The sequence below is a fragment of the Mastigoproctus giganteus genome, chromosome 11, assembly GCF_048544385.1.
Source record: "Mastigoproctus giganteus isolate SK-2022 chromosome 11, ASM4854438v1, whole genome shotgun sequence".
Lineage (NCBI taxonomy): Eukaryota > Metazoa > Arthropoda > Arachnida > Uropygi > Thelyphonidae > Mastigoproctus > Mastigoproctus giganteus.
In genome coordinates, this window is record NC_143585.1 from 31,673,178 (window position 1) to 31,688,193 (window position 15,016).

The 15,016-nt window shown below is 34.6% G+C and overlaps 1 protein-coding gene across 2 annotated transcripts in view; it reads right to left on the reverse strand.

Moving 5' to 3' along the window:
• LOC150077868 (ER membrane protein complex subunit 2-A-like) overlaps positions 1-13,657 on the reverse strand; it is a 96,265-nt gene extending 82,608 nt beyond the window's left edge. For both annotated transcript variants that reach the window (XM_090385529.1, XM_090385530.1), the window contains exons 1-2: positions 13,623-13,657; positions 3,922-4,035 (exon numbers count right to left, since the gene is read on the reverse strand). In XM_090385529.1, the coding sequence (XP_090241655.1) occupies positions 3,922-4,035; positions 13,623-13,647 (139 nt within the window). In that variant the 5' untranslated portion in view covers positions 13,648-13,657. The remainder of the gene's footprint in view (positions 1-3,921; positions 4,036-13,622) is intronic.
• Positions 13,658-15,016: the final 1,359 nt, after the last annotated feature.

The window sequence follows — 15,016 nt, forward strand, 5'->3', positions numbered from 1 at the left end:
GATAAATACCAGAGAAAATACTTTTCAGTCCTAAATTTGGAGGTATTATTGTTTGCTTTGGGTATTATTGTATCCCGAGATATTTTTTTTGTATGTTCCAAATAACTTTTAAACCTAAAATCGAGATATCTGGGGATAATCTGTGAAGAGGTTAAACTGTTATACAAAACTTGTATTAAGCTGTTATGTGAATATAATTATTTACTCTAATCCAGCAATACTTTGTAACAGCTCCATTCCATATCAGTTATAAAGGATGGCAGGGGCAACACAGTAAATACAAAGAGATTAACAGCACAAAGCCCTCTGGTAAGGAGAACGGTATTACCTCTATGTGTACACAGTATTAAATCTGTGATAATTCATTTGATGCTAATGAAATAACAAACTGCAAATAAATTAAACATTTCACATTTTGAAAATAATTTAAATCACAATTATGAACCACATGGCAGTTGTTACCATGTGTATTATAGCACACAAAGTCTTCAGACACTTCTCTGTGAATGCTGTATGCTGCTGTGTCAGAACTCCCCATACAGGTGTATCAGCTCAGACATACCATTATAAATTTCATCTGTCTGCACGCACACCAAAAGCAGTACAGTAATACCCCGACTTACGCTAACTCGGAGTTACGCGGTTCTTGATTTTTTCGTTTGGCAACGCTGCCGCCCACTATCTTCAAGGTCGTTTTTCATATGTTATCGATATACGGTGCGACGGCGGAGAATGAGAGCGAAAGATGAACAAAATTCAACTTTGCTGCTTTTATGTTTTTTATATCAGTGAAGGGGAAACACATTTCACCATAATAACGTAAAAACCAACACAATTCCAGCTATCGGTATAATCGCAAATGCAATTAGATCGAGTTTACTACCAGTTTATAACAGATTTCACTAGCAGAAACGCAACTGGATTTTTATTGTTTTATGGTAGTAACCCCTAGAAATGTGAGGTGTTAATAGTGTATCTCTGCCTTTATGGTGTTGTTTATTCAGTTGCTACATGCGCGCAGCTTTGTTTATGCATATCAAGCGTGCCTCCTCGTTTTGTAATTGTGCTTTATTCCCTAAAAATGAGTAAAATACTTAATTAAAAGGTGTGAAAAGGAAGCGTCCTGGTGAAGACACTGCAGATTCAGAGAGAAAAAGAAAAGCAATTATCGATAAACAGAGGCGGACTGGGTCAAAAATTCTTACCCGGGAAAATTTATAGTGGCCTCATACTATGGTTTATGGCCAAAATCACACCGGCCCACCGGGGTTTCCCCGGTAAGGTTTATGGCCAGTCCGCCTCTGTCGATAGAGAAAAAATATGAAATTGTGAAATGCTTTGAGCGAAATGAAAGACCATGTGATATTGCACGTGCTACAGGCCTAAATGAAGCAACGGCGAAAAGCACATGACAATTGCAAACTCGACAGTTTGAAAATTGAAAAGGGCTCAATTGTAAAGGGCTTAAAAATTTTAGAAAACATAGACTCCAACGAAGAACGCGTTATAGCTACAAAGCAAGGAATAAAAAAATTATTAGCTTGCTACGAAGAAATTCTGCGTGAAAAAAAGAAGGCGCTGTGTCGTCAGACGAATTTGTTAGATTTTATGAAGCCATCGACATCGAAATAACTTTTTTACGTAAGTCATTTGTTTTTTTAATACATATTTTGTATTAATATGTATAAAGAACTGCAATTTTATTAATATTTTTCTTCTAAACTAGTGTTTTTGTTAGTCCTTGGTCCCAATTAAGTAAAATTTATATGTATTTATATGCAAAGTTGTACCCCGACTTACGCGATTTTCGTCGGACCCACCTATCGCGTAACTTCGGGGTATTACTGTACATTAGAAGCCAGAGTGAGTTGTGGACTGAAACTTGGACTTTAATGTTTGATGTTACATCAGTTACCTTTCTGTGCACACAACTGCAATTTATATGAACCTCCCTAAATTCACTGTTAATTGGCAAATGTTATTCAAACATGGAAGACTTTGATTCTCCATATTTGAATAGCATCAATGAAAAAAGGTCCAGATGGTCTCTTAAAATGTGTTAAATGAATCATAAAAATGGCAGTTTGTGCTGCAAGCTGTCTGCAGAAAATATCATGCACCAAGTCCAGGAGGTTGCAGGGACATCTTTCTGTATATCAGCTACTTGTGGGAAGCAGCACAGTTTTGGTTCAATATTAGGGCAGCTGTGCATAACCCAATATCATGACCAACAATAATAAATGGAATTTGGAGTGGTGTCATTTCCAATGTTCATAGACTCTAGAATGGTGGCATAAGGTACTATAGCATGAAAATCTCACTACGCAATGCTTCCAGTTCATGTTTGGGTATGGAGACTGCCTATATGAAGTTTGGTGGAGGCAGTCTGATGGTATGAGGCTGTTTCAGCTGGTTTTTACTTGGTCCATTGGTGGTAGTGCCTGAAACCATGAAGTTCATGACTGACTTGGACTTTCTACAAACAGGCCAAATGGCCCTACTATTTATTATGTTTTTGAACTACAAACTCTTTTGGCAACAGTTGTGTGTGCCTGAAAACTTTTGGTCAAACGTGTTATGCTTACACATACATACATAAAAATACTTTAAATGTATGATTCTTATAAAAGAATTATAACAATGGAAATATTTATTTCTGCTTGTAGAATAAACTTGGTGGGGAAAATCCCTTTCTAATCTGCACTTGAGTGCCATGCCCATGGTTGTAACATTTTCATTAAAGCCACAAGTATGGAACACATTAAGAAGGCAGTGAAATTTCATGGATGATATATGGTGGAGAATGTCTCCTTATCCAAAAATTATGCCTGTTTGTAATGTGCTTTTTAATGATATCCTTGAAGACTGCCTTTAAATGTTTCCCTGTTAAACTTTCTCCCAGAGATAAACCTACAACCATAAGTGACATGGATTATTTTCAGGTGAGTGAAATGATAATGCAATGGGGAAATAGAAGAAGTGTGTCATGAAGCCACTGTATTATAGGACAAATAATGTTGAGTAATGCTTTACCCTTTGAGAAAATGATTATGCTCAAGCACACTTTTATTCGAGAGTTGGGCACTTAGTCAAGTCTCCTCAAAGAAATAGGATCAATGGAAAAAATATCAGATAAAAATCAAAAAAGTATGGTCACAATTTGAGAAGGTAGCAGAATTTCTTGGAAGATACATGGTGGTGAAGTTCCCATATCCAAAAATTATGGCTTTTCACTGCCAATGAGCTAGAAATGCCTCACTGATAACAGAATATTCCCAAATCACATATCATCCACCTCCATTTTAATCAAAAGCTACATCATATGAATCTTGTATAGGTATCAATGTAGCATGTTTCATAGCAAACAGTGGACCATGAAATGTCACAAAATTACTGTAAGCACCAGTCATGCATGCTAACTATTTCTCAACAGTACCTTCCCACAAGTCGTTGCCTCTGCCACAGACTATACACAAATCTCTTCACCAGGTTGTTCAACCTATTTATTGAAAGAGATTTTCTTCTCAATACAGTGATATCCCTAAAGCTCAGCCAAGAAATTGCTGCTTTTCTAGTAATACTGACAATGCGTGATTCCTCATCAAAGTACCGCATTAACTGTCTGCTTGCTCTGTAACTTTATGTCCTCTAGAAGACACAACGTTGCTCTGCCTGATTTGAATATTTTGTTCTGATGAAATTATTCATTTCAAATTTAAGCTGCACAATTAACTGCTTTTTGTGTACAGGATTCCAAAGTCAAATTTTAGCTTCAAGTTTTATAAGCAAAACAGTTTATCCAAACATTATAAAATAATACAAATATAAATATATAATAAACAAATTATTATGAAATTAGAGCATTTAAATATGGAGAATAATTAATAATAAATAAACATATATACATAAAATCATATTTACTTTCATCACCAAGTTTACTTGTATTTTTGCAAAGAATATTCTGCCATATATCTAGAACTTCTTCTGACCTACGAACATTATTCTCCCTCCAGTTTCTTAGTTTGTCTCGAGCTCCTATTGTAAGTTCAGAAGTTCAAAACAAATGAAATAGTAATGTTTAATTTGTTAAAAATAAATAATCCAACAAAACAGAAAAAAATTAATCTTTAGATACCAAACAGATTTTAACTAAATTTTAGTTTAAATATTATATTACTTATAACTTCAGGGTAACAAAGGTTTTGAGCATATAAAAAATAATTGTTTATTCAAAAAATAATTTATTCAAACTGATATATTTAATCTCACAAATAGTTTTAAAATAAGTCAACTATAAAGTAACTGACAGAATATTTCAAATAAACGAGAACTACAGTTGTATATTAAATTTCAGTGTGCTTTCACAGAAGTCAGGTAATTTAAATCACTATAAGTCTCCATTTAGCTAAGTTATTTATGATAGCAGTACTTATGTGCTTTTGATTTTTTTAATCAATATACAATAAAAATCAAAAATTTTATAAGGAAAAGACTGTCATTTTACTAGGCATCTGACCACTTAAATTGCAAGGCTATAACTACAAGTAGTTTCAACTTGTGAAAAGCACTTTTCCAAAGAGAAGTACTCTTTATTTGAGTGTGGCACTGTGGCAACTTGGGATGACAGTCTCAAATGTCCAATTAAAATTTACCTATGCCTACTTATCTTTCAGTAAAACACTAAATTTCATTTGACACTTAGTACCACAATGGAGGTTATAACCAAGAAATAATCCAATCCACTGATCTAAAATGACTTACTGTCCAAATGTGACAATATAGTAACATACATGTTAACATCTATAAGGCACAAAACCTATACAGGACAACCAAACCACTTAAGCTTTCTTTCACTGTTGGTCTACTGAGTATAAAAGTGCACACAAACTAACATGTTAAGTTTTCAGAGCAGTCCAAAAGTTAACAGAGCTTAATTAGTTAAAAATATATTGAATCACTTAAGCCATTTTAGCCTTAAAGTGTAAGAAAATATATAGAACTCTGGTGGAGATCCATGGTTATGAAACCATTTCCTGTATGAAAACAGAGTAAGCACCCAAGCTGAGACTGTCAATTCCTTTTAACAAAACAGTAACCTCCAGTATTTCATAGTTTACAACATCCTATTACATGGCAGTCACAAACTCCTATTAAGTCTTACACATGGAATGTTGTAACCAAGAAATAAAGATTAGCGTCTGTGATGTTGCCTGATCAAATCAATTGGACTAAAATTAGTTAATGCCTAAAAACAGTGGCTGATAAATACTATAACTTTTAACGATTCACAGGAAAATTGCTCTATTTGATATTTTAAAAGTTCCATCCCTACTATGATGGCAGTCACTGTACACAGACAAATGAATGTCCATGAGATCTCACTTGATTCTTGTGCTCCACTATTTACACAAACCTGATTTTCATGTTCTAATTGATTTTTGACCCAGAAAAGTGTATTGCTTCTGAAGGTGGCTAATTTTCTATTAACAATTCATTACCTGTGATTTATTCCATCTTCTATAAATTCCAAGAGTTTTTCTAAATTTCTGTATTATGTACCTAAAACAAATACTGTACTGCTAACTTTAGTAAGAGGTGTGCCACAGACAAAACCTCAATAGAATTGATTCCATGATTACCCTGTTATGAGGTTTTCTCTGACACACCTCTTACTAATAATCAGTGGTATTAGTGTTGGATTATTTGCAATTCAGAAAAGTCCTTGGAATAAATCACATGTAACAAATTATCATAATTTTCAACCAGCATTCTGAACCTTTCATTTTATTTAATTACCTTTCCTATTAAAAATCTGGTTGGTAATCTGGTTATTAGCATTAGTAGAAGCATTTGATGCAAGAAAGCAAGCTTATGCAGCATCAGCCAAAAAAAAAAAACCCACTTCCACTTCACCCCTCTGTTCGTTCAAAATACCTGTCTAGCTGAGCCTTAAACTTATTTAGGCTATCAACCTCCACGACAAGGGATAAGTCTGTTCCACCAACCAACCACCTGCTGGCTAAAGGCAAATTTCCGCACGTCTATCCTACATCTGTCTTTCCTCAATTTGAATTTATGCCCTCTCAGGTGATTATTCTGAGCTAGAGGAAGAATCCCATCAGCATTGAGCATGCTCAAACCATTCAAGGCTTTATACACCTCTATCAGATCACCTCGCTGGTGCCTAGTCTCCAGACACTGTAATTTGCAAAACTTAAGCCTTTCTTCGTAAGAGCACCCCTTTGTTCCATTCACTAATCTTGTTGCCCTTCTCTGTACTCGTTCCAGCAGCTCTACATTCTTCTTGAAATGAGGCCTCCAGACCTGTATACAGTACTCTAGGTGTGGCCCGACCATTGCCTTATACAAGGGAATAATCACCTCCTTATCCCTGCTGGAAAAATTCCTGTATATCATTGACAATACTCCATGAGCTACTCTTGCCGCCCGTCTGCACTGCTCAGAGAACTTCATATCTGCCTGCACAACCATCCCCAAGTCCCTTTCATTCTCTACCACTGTCAGTGTAGTACCACAGAGTTGATACGTTGCGCTGGGGTTGCTGTTTCCCATGTGTACTACACATGGGCTGTTTCAACGTGTTATGTCAACACATTCACTGCATCTGACATATCAGCATAAAATAGTACTACACATTAGCATTAGTAGTGGCATATGATGCAAGAAAGCAAGCTTATATACAGTATCAGCCAAAAAAAAAAAAAAAAAAAAAAAACACGTGCCATTATATATCAGCATTTCCCACTTTTTTAGTCACGGAACACTTTTCATCTCACAACATATTTACAGAACACTTACAAAACAAGTTTAGCAGAAGCCAAAGAACTATTTGCTAATATTTTGTTACATATGATGCACTGTGCATCAGGAGCATCTTTATTTCCAACACATGTAAAGCCGAAATTCAAATAACTGTCATCATACTTTTATTTTGGTCTTTTATCAGTTGGTTCCTATTTTTTCACTTTGGATTTTTGGAAAACAAAAGGCTGCGATTGTTCATCCTCACATTGACATGTGAAAATATTGTTTGTTTTCATCGAGCACAGCTGCAATACTAGAAGTATTTACTTCTCATTTTAAAGTTCCTTTTTTCAACCACAAATCCATGGTCATTTATTTTAATAATAATATTTCTAAATACTGATAATTATCAAAAAAAAAATTATACAAGGAAGTGAGTTTAGTTATATTGGTTTGCTTTCACCTCCTTCAAACCACGTACTCAGACTAAATCACATACGAATGGCATATTAGACCACTACATTGCTACTTTTTCATAGATGGCATTACCTCTATGCATACTTTTCTATGCAAAGCCCGCTTAAATAAAGTGTCCCCTGGTCTATTTGATTATTATCTATGCCAGTATATTAATAACAAAAAAAATAATAAAAAATTATAATGATACAAAAGTGGTGTATGCTACAAATATGCAAAATTTAGTTACTTTATTTTTTTAATTATTAATTATGAATTTTTGCGGAAAACTTGTTCACATCTCACGAAACACAGTTTGGGAAATGCTAATATATATATATATATAAACTTTCAAAAAAACACCCAACTGCTACACCATAATGTAGTCATTCTTAAGCAGTAAATATACAAGTGGTGTAAAAGTAAGAAGGCAAATAAAATTAACTGCTTGATTCTGCTGGTACATTAACTGAACTCTGGGCTATTAGCAGAAACACTTTTTTTTTCTTTTCTTTTTTAATAGCTTGGTACATATTTTTATTTGTTTTTCTGCTTATGTTGGGGTTAGTTTATATACATGGAATAAACTTTCAACAAAACTTTTGAGTTTTTTTTTTTCTGATTTACAAAAATAAGCTCAGCTCAAAAATAAGTGTTTACTTTTAGCTATGAATTCCAAACTTTTACTTTTCAACCATTATTTATGAATTTTCAGGATGTCTGAAAATTTCAGCACACACTGAATGCACTCTCTCAAATATAGATGGAGGTAAATGTGTTAACTGCATGTAGCTTTCTTAGAAAGCTGCACTGCATTTGATAGCATTCATTTCAGTCTCATTAGTTTTAATGGGAACTTATTTTCATATCTCTGCTTCTGAGAAGGTCACTGTTGGCCTTCTCAAAGTTCTTCAATATCAATCCCTACACAATATATTCAACAATAAAAAGTGCACTTCTGTAAAAAAAATTAATAAGGCAGAAAACCCTAATCTCTTCTTTTTTGCTATTTTAATTCCTTTTTAAAATATCATGACAGCTCGTTTGGGCAATATCTATGCAATTCAGTCTTCCTCATTGAAACAAGCTGTTAATCCTCTTTGTTAACTCCATGAAATTCTTTGGGATGTCCATTAACCCAGACAAATCAGCAAATTAACTTCTCTTTATAAAACTCATTTTTTGATCTTCAAATTGTTTTTAATAATATTTTGCTAATTCCCAAAGTGGCGACCAAATTCTAAGGAGTCATCTTGGACTAAAAACTCCCATTTGAAAATGTTATGCAATAAGAATTTAAGGAATTTCTGGCTCCTTTGCCAAGACTGTTTGTCAATAACTCTCGTATTTTGGTATTAGCAAGGCCAAATGATTCAAGGAAGCAAAGTTTTCCTGCATCAGCCAAAAAAAATAAATAAATAAATAAAATAATAATAAAAATTAAAAACAAAACAGAATATTAATACTGTTCCCATTTTAACAAGGTAATCATCCAATTCTACTTTAAAAGTTGCTAGACTTAGAGTCTCTACCACATTGGGAACCAATTTATTCCAATGTTTGGCAACCCATATACTACAGATGAACTTTGTAAGATCCAATCTTCTGTTATTCCCCAAGATTTTATATTTGTGTCCACTGGTTTGCATCTCACTGGGGATGAACAGACTGTCCCCATTCATTTTATTCAATCCCTTCAGTACCTTATACCCACCTCAATTAGATCTCTCCTTAAATGTCCAGTTCTCAAGCTTTGCAATCGACACCTTCTATGCCATTCTTTATATGCTGCATTACTTTTTGCACTCATCACCAAGTTGGTCACATCTCTGAAACCTCTCCAGAAGTTCTGTCTTTTTTTAGGTGTAGTCTTCAGACCTGAATACAATATTTGTGTGAAATGCTTTCATTTAGTTCTCTTATCTTCCAACATTTATGACTGCAGTTTGGTTGGTTGCCTACTCATCACCCACAAAATTTAATCCTAAATACTGAATAGCCAGTTGGATAAGCCAAAAAAAAAAAAAAAAAAAAAAGCTAGTTTCTCCTTTTTTTTATGATCAATAGTTTATCACTAATCTACATCTAACTCCTTTAATTCACAGAATCTGAATTTTAAAAATTAAGCTGTCTGTCAAACTTCTGGTCAGGTTACATGATTTATTGAATTATGATATACTAGTCAGCTGTTTCTGGAAAAGTCTGCAAAAACTCGACGTATCGGTTACTCTGTAGAAAAAAAAATGAAATTGAAAAATTAGATTACTTTTGCTCCAATATTGTGGTTTCTTGTTAATTTTTCTGTTGATGAGGTTAAGTTTGTAAATGACTCGGATTATTTAGAAATCTTATAAATAACATGTATTAATCAGAGTTTTTAATATTTGTAAATCCCTCCTGCCTTAGTTGTCTCAGAGTGCAAATATTCTTTTCACATATTTTATGTAACTTAAATAATAATAATAATATGCCTTTATCTGCAAATATGATTAAAGGAGGCCACTTGCATCAAACAGGAATTTGGAACTTACTTGTAAATCTACATATTATTATTATTAGCCATATGGTGCAAGGAAGCCTGAGGTTTTTGCTGCACCAGCCAAAAAATAAAAAAATAATAAAAAAATAATAATTCTGAGTTACCCTGAGAGAGAGAGAGAGAGAGAGAACAGGAGTCAGAAGTAGAAGGAAATCATCAAGAAAGAGAAGAATGATGATATCAAGCTCAGGACCCTGGGTGTGCCAAGCCCAAACTCACCAGATGTCAGCCCCTGGGGTTAATATATTATAATAATGGGTACAACCATTTAATGGACTTGAGAGAAAGAACTATAGAACATTTAAATAGGGAATGACTTTCTACAATGGAAAGCTTTAGAATTTTGTAATTTTTATAAATATTTTTTTAACTAACAAACATATGGGCTTGCCAATACAGAGTTATATTTTCTGCAGAAGGAACCTTCTGCTATATTCAATAAGGCTTCACTTTGTGAAAAAAAGATTTCTCTTTTTCCACAAAGAGAGATCTACATCCAGCCAGACTGTTGAACTTGGGGCCATGTGAAACTCTTTGGAAGGTAAATTAATCTTGATTTGTAAAAGTAATCTAAAAATAGCTCAATCACCAAGCCAAGAGTGGACACTGTGAAAGCAGGTGCCAAAGGAAAATTGCTAACTGTTTAATGCTAATAGAATATTTCAAGACTTTGGGAGAAAAACATCCTTCTCACTAACAGTAAATTCCTTAATCACCATTATTATGTGGAAAATAATTCTGCACTTGTGAAATGTCAAGGTAAAATGACAAAAGCTAAGAGATAAGTGATGTATCTCAATCATCAAAAGAATAATTGTAGAATTTGTAAAAACCATTTCAAATAATTTTACCCAAATTTGCAACCAGAAAGCAATTTAAAATTTGATTTAGAATGTTATTTGCTTACTTCCCCTTACAAGGGGAAGTAAGCAAATAACCTCCAAAATGTAAAATCTAATTTTAAATTAGATGAAATTTCTCAATTCTGACTTAATAGTAATAGCCAAACAGTGCAACAAAGTTTATAATTGATGCCGCCAACTCTGACCAATTATAACTTTATAAAAATAAATGAAATAAATTTTTAGAAAGTTATAAAAAGTTATAAACTTTATAAATTATAATTATAAAGTTATAACTAGTCAGAGTTGGCGGCATCAATTATGGATAGATTTCCTGACCGCAGAGGCCTTTTTAGTGAAGTGCAACAAAGCTACAGGCTTTTGCTGCACTGGCCAAAAAAAAAAAGAAAAAAAAAAAAAGATAAGAAAATACAAATTATTTGCTTCCTTTGTCACATTATCCAGTTGACATATGAATTAATTCAAACTGTCAGCCTCAACTACCCATGACAGCAACCTGTTCCAACAATCAACAACTTGCTTCACCTTGAGTACTCGTACAAGTCTGGAGGCCTCATTTTAGAAAGGCTGTAGTGTTACTAGAATGAGTACAGAGAAGGGCAACAAGAGGGTGAGGGGGAACAAAGCGGTGCCTTATCAAGAAAGGCTTAAGTTCTGAAAATTGCAATGCCTGGAGACTAGGTACCTACGAGGTGATTTCATTGAGATGTATAAGGCTTTAAAGTTTTGAGCAAGCTCAATGCTGATGGGATACTTCCTCTTGTTCAGATTACAAACCCGAGGGGGCATAAACTTAAATTGAGGAAAACCAGTTGTAGAATAGATATGTGGAAATTTGCCTTTAGGCAGAGGGTAGTTGATTGCTGGAACAAACTTCCATCTGTCATGCAAGTTGATAGCTTAAATAAATTCAAGGAAGAAATGGACAAATTTTAGGAGTAAATGAATGAGTGAAATGGAAATTTCTTTTTTTTGGCTGCTGCTGCTGTATAAGCCTGCTTTCTTGAATCATATGCCCCCTGCTAATGCGGGAATGAGATCATATCCAACAATGCACCTTTTCTCTCCAATTACCTATAAATTATGATGCTGTATCGTAATTTATGCTTGTGTCTAACAAATCCTGCAATAATATGTGCTCCAATTATATTTTTTATAATTGGTACTAATTTGTGATATAGTAGAGAGAATTTCTACAGGTGGGTCAAGGTAATCCACAAACTATTTCATGACACATTCGCACTACAATTCTGCCCCTTCTCACCAATGAGAAGAGTTAATGAATGAAATTCAACCGCCCATAGAATTTCTCTCCACTATAATAAGTGAATGTTTCTTTATGAGTGAATGGTTAAAATATGGGTAAGACAGTTGTACAATGAGCATCCAAATAATAGGTATTCTATACCCCTGAACCCATCATATGTTTTTTTTTTTTTTTTTTTTTTTTGAAAAGTGCATTTTTCATCTCTGGTTTGCAGAATGAAAAACACAAACAAGTGTTAGGGGCAAAAAATAATGGAAAGAAACAGATAAGTAAATGCAATGCTTTGCTGCCCAAGTCAATGCCTTAGCCATTGACTTGGGCAGCAAAGCATTTCAGGGGTGCCAGACTTTTAAGGGCTTTGGCCCTTATCTCAAACTGTGGGTCAGATTACCACAACATTTAAATTAACACAATTTTTGTGTTTTGATGATTGCTGGTAATCTCTTTTCAGTACCTTACTACTGTGCAGAGTTGATTTGGAGAGATAAAAAATTGATAAAGGAAGTGTACTGGGAATCAAAGGATGATGTTGAGAATGGCATGAATATGGGGAGAATGGAAATAGGTAGTGAAGAGAAACAAATGTGTCGCCTATCCATAACATTCTTCTATATGTAGAAGTGATAGTAAGAGAGGTGTGGGTATGAAAGGAGAGAGAGAGAGAGAGAGAGAGAGAAGTAGAGTCAAGATAAGTTTAAAATTGTACATACAGTGAAATAAATTGATATGGTAAAGAGGTTTGTTAAATGTTTTTTATGGAGGTAAACCATGGGAATTAGGAACAGAGGTTATCAGTAGCATTGTGTGTGGAGGAGACTTAAGAGGATTAAATGCAGCACTGTCTTAGCCATTGGTTTAGGGTATTATTATTATTATTAGCCATATGGTACAAGGAAGCCTGAGGCTTATGCTGTACCATGCAAAAGAGAGAGAGAGAGAGAGAGAGAGAGAGAGAAAAGTAAATGCAAATCACCAAGAAAGAGAAGAATGATGATATCCAGCTCAAGACCCTGGATGAGTCAAGCACATACTCACCAGATGTGCCCCTGGGGGATAGCAATTCAGGGGTGCCAGACTTTTAAGGCACCTTCTTCTTTTGTTATTTTATATATTTTATATTTTGTTTTTTCTATACGGATTTATATTGGTTTTTATTTATGAACAGAATCTACAATTTTAAAATAAATATTTAGCATTACTAAAATTATGTACCCCATTGAAGGCACATAAGAGGCCATTTCATGTTAACAGTCCATAACACAAATTTTTTAAAGCCTGCCTTGGCTAAATGGACAAATACTATTAGAAATGAGAAAGTACTGAGCAATGTAGGAGAAAGCAGCTATATGAAAAAGACTGAATAGAAAAGAAAGAAATATTGGACTGAAAAAAGGGGTGCAGTTTCTCAAAGGATATAATTGATGGGAATGTGAGAGACAAGAGTCTTGGAGGCAGGAATAAATTCAAAAGTTGCATGATTAATAAGTGCACAGAAACAGCAACATTTTTGTTGCTGTTTCTGTGAAGGAAGTTATTCAACAAACAGGTAAAAAGTTTTTAATCCTATTTTCGTCCATTCAAATCCCTTCCTTTTCATGAACTGCTGCACTCACACATCGATTGAAATTAAAATTTGGAGTGAATTTTAACTCCTGTATTAGCGCTGCCGTGCAAAGTTTAAACAGAAATTTATTATTATTAAAAGTAAGAAAAACGAAACGTAGTCACTCACCATCCCAACTTGATGAGGAGGCCATATTTTCTATACGTGAAGCCACCTGCTTGTCAGCATTGAAAAACAAAACATCAGAAACGCATCATAATTTAAGCATATTATACCTTAGTATACTGTATTTTAACATTAAATAATGGTATTCAAAAAAAAAAAATAATAATAATAAATAAATACATAAATTAAAAAGCAATTTAAATTTAAAGAAATTCGTTTAAAAAGCATTTTTTTAAATATTACATTGTATCTTCTGCTTTTAGAAATAGTTTTTCTTTTATGTCATTTTTAAATCTGGACTTTGTTTTTGATACCATGGTTGAGTAAAAAAAAAATGCCACATCAGGATTACCCGAGAACAGAGGCGGACTGTCCCGAAGGTAAAATGGATGCACTGCACCTGGGCGTCAATTCAAGGGGTCCGGAAAACCTGAAACTTTCATACACATATGAAGAAAATTTTAAAATGGGAGCGCCAAATTTCAATTGGCACCCGGTGCCACGTACCCTAGGAACGCCCCGAGAGCAATCAATTCCATAAAAGCATTTTTTTAAATATTACATTGTATCTTCTGCTTTTAGGAATAGTTTTTCTTTTATGTCATTTTTAAATCTGGACTTTGTTTTTGATACCATGGTTGGGTAAAAAAAAAATGCCACATCAGGATTACCCGAGAACAGGGGCGGACCGTCCCGAAGGTAAAATGGATGCACTGCACCTGGGCGTCAATTCAAGGGGTCCGGAAAACCTGAAACTTTCATACACATATGAAGAAAATTTTAAAATGGGAGCGCCAAATTTCAATTGGCACCCGGTGCCACGTACCCTAGGAACGCCCCGAGAGCAATCAATTCCATTCACGTATATTGTCTATAAATTGCGTGTATTCTTTGTTCGGTTTGCTTGTTTTTCTGATTGGAAAACAAGAGTTCTCGGGAAAACTTTGCTGTCCTCAAATGAGACCGACTTACGCAGCCACGGAGTGAAAAAAAGCCTACGGAAGCTCCTCGCGTCATTAATGGGTTTCGATCTGCAACCTTTTCCACCCCGTATGTGCGGGACTGTGTTATAACCCTGTGCTACCAATAAGAAGACCATCACGTATAGTGATGGTCATACTATTATAACTATTACATTAAGGTCACCTAGAAAATCACTTCAACTACCCATGTGTATTGTGTTTAAATTGCGTAATCGATTTGCCTGTTTTACTGGACGAAAACCCCCAGTTTTTCCCGGGAAAAACCTTGCCATCTACGCCTGAGACCGACTAACTCAGCCACGGAGTGAAAAAAGCCCACAAAAGTTCCTCCAGTCATCGCAGGGTTTCGAACCCGGGCCTTTTCCACTCGGTGTGGAGAGGACGATGACGATACCACTGTGCTGAGAGTGCGTA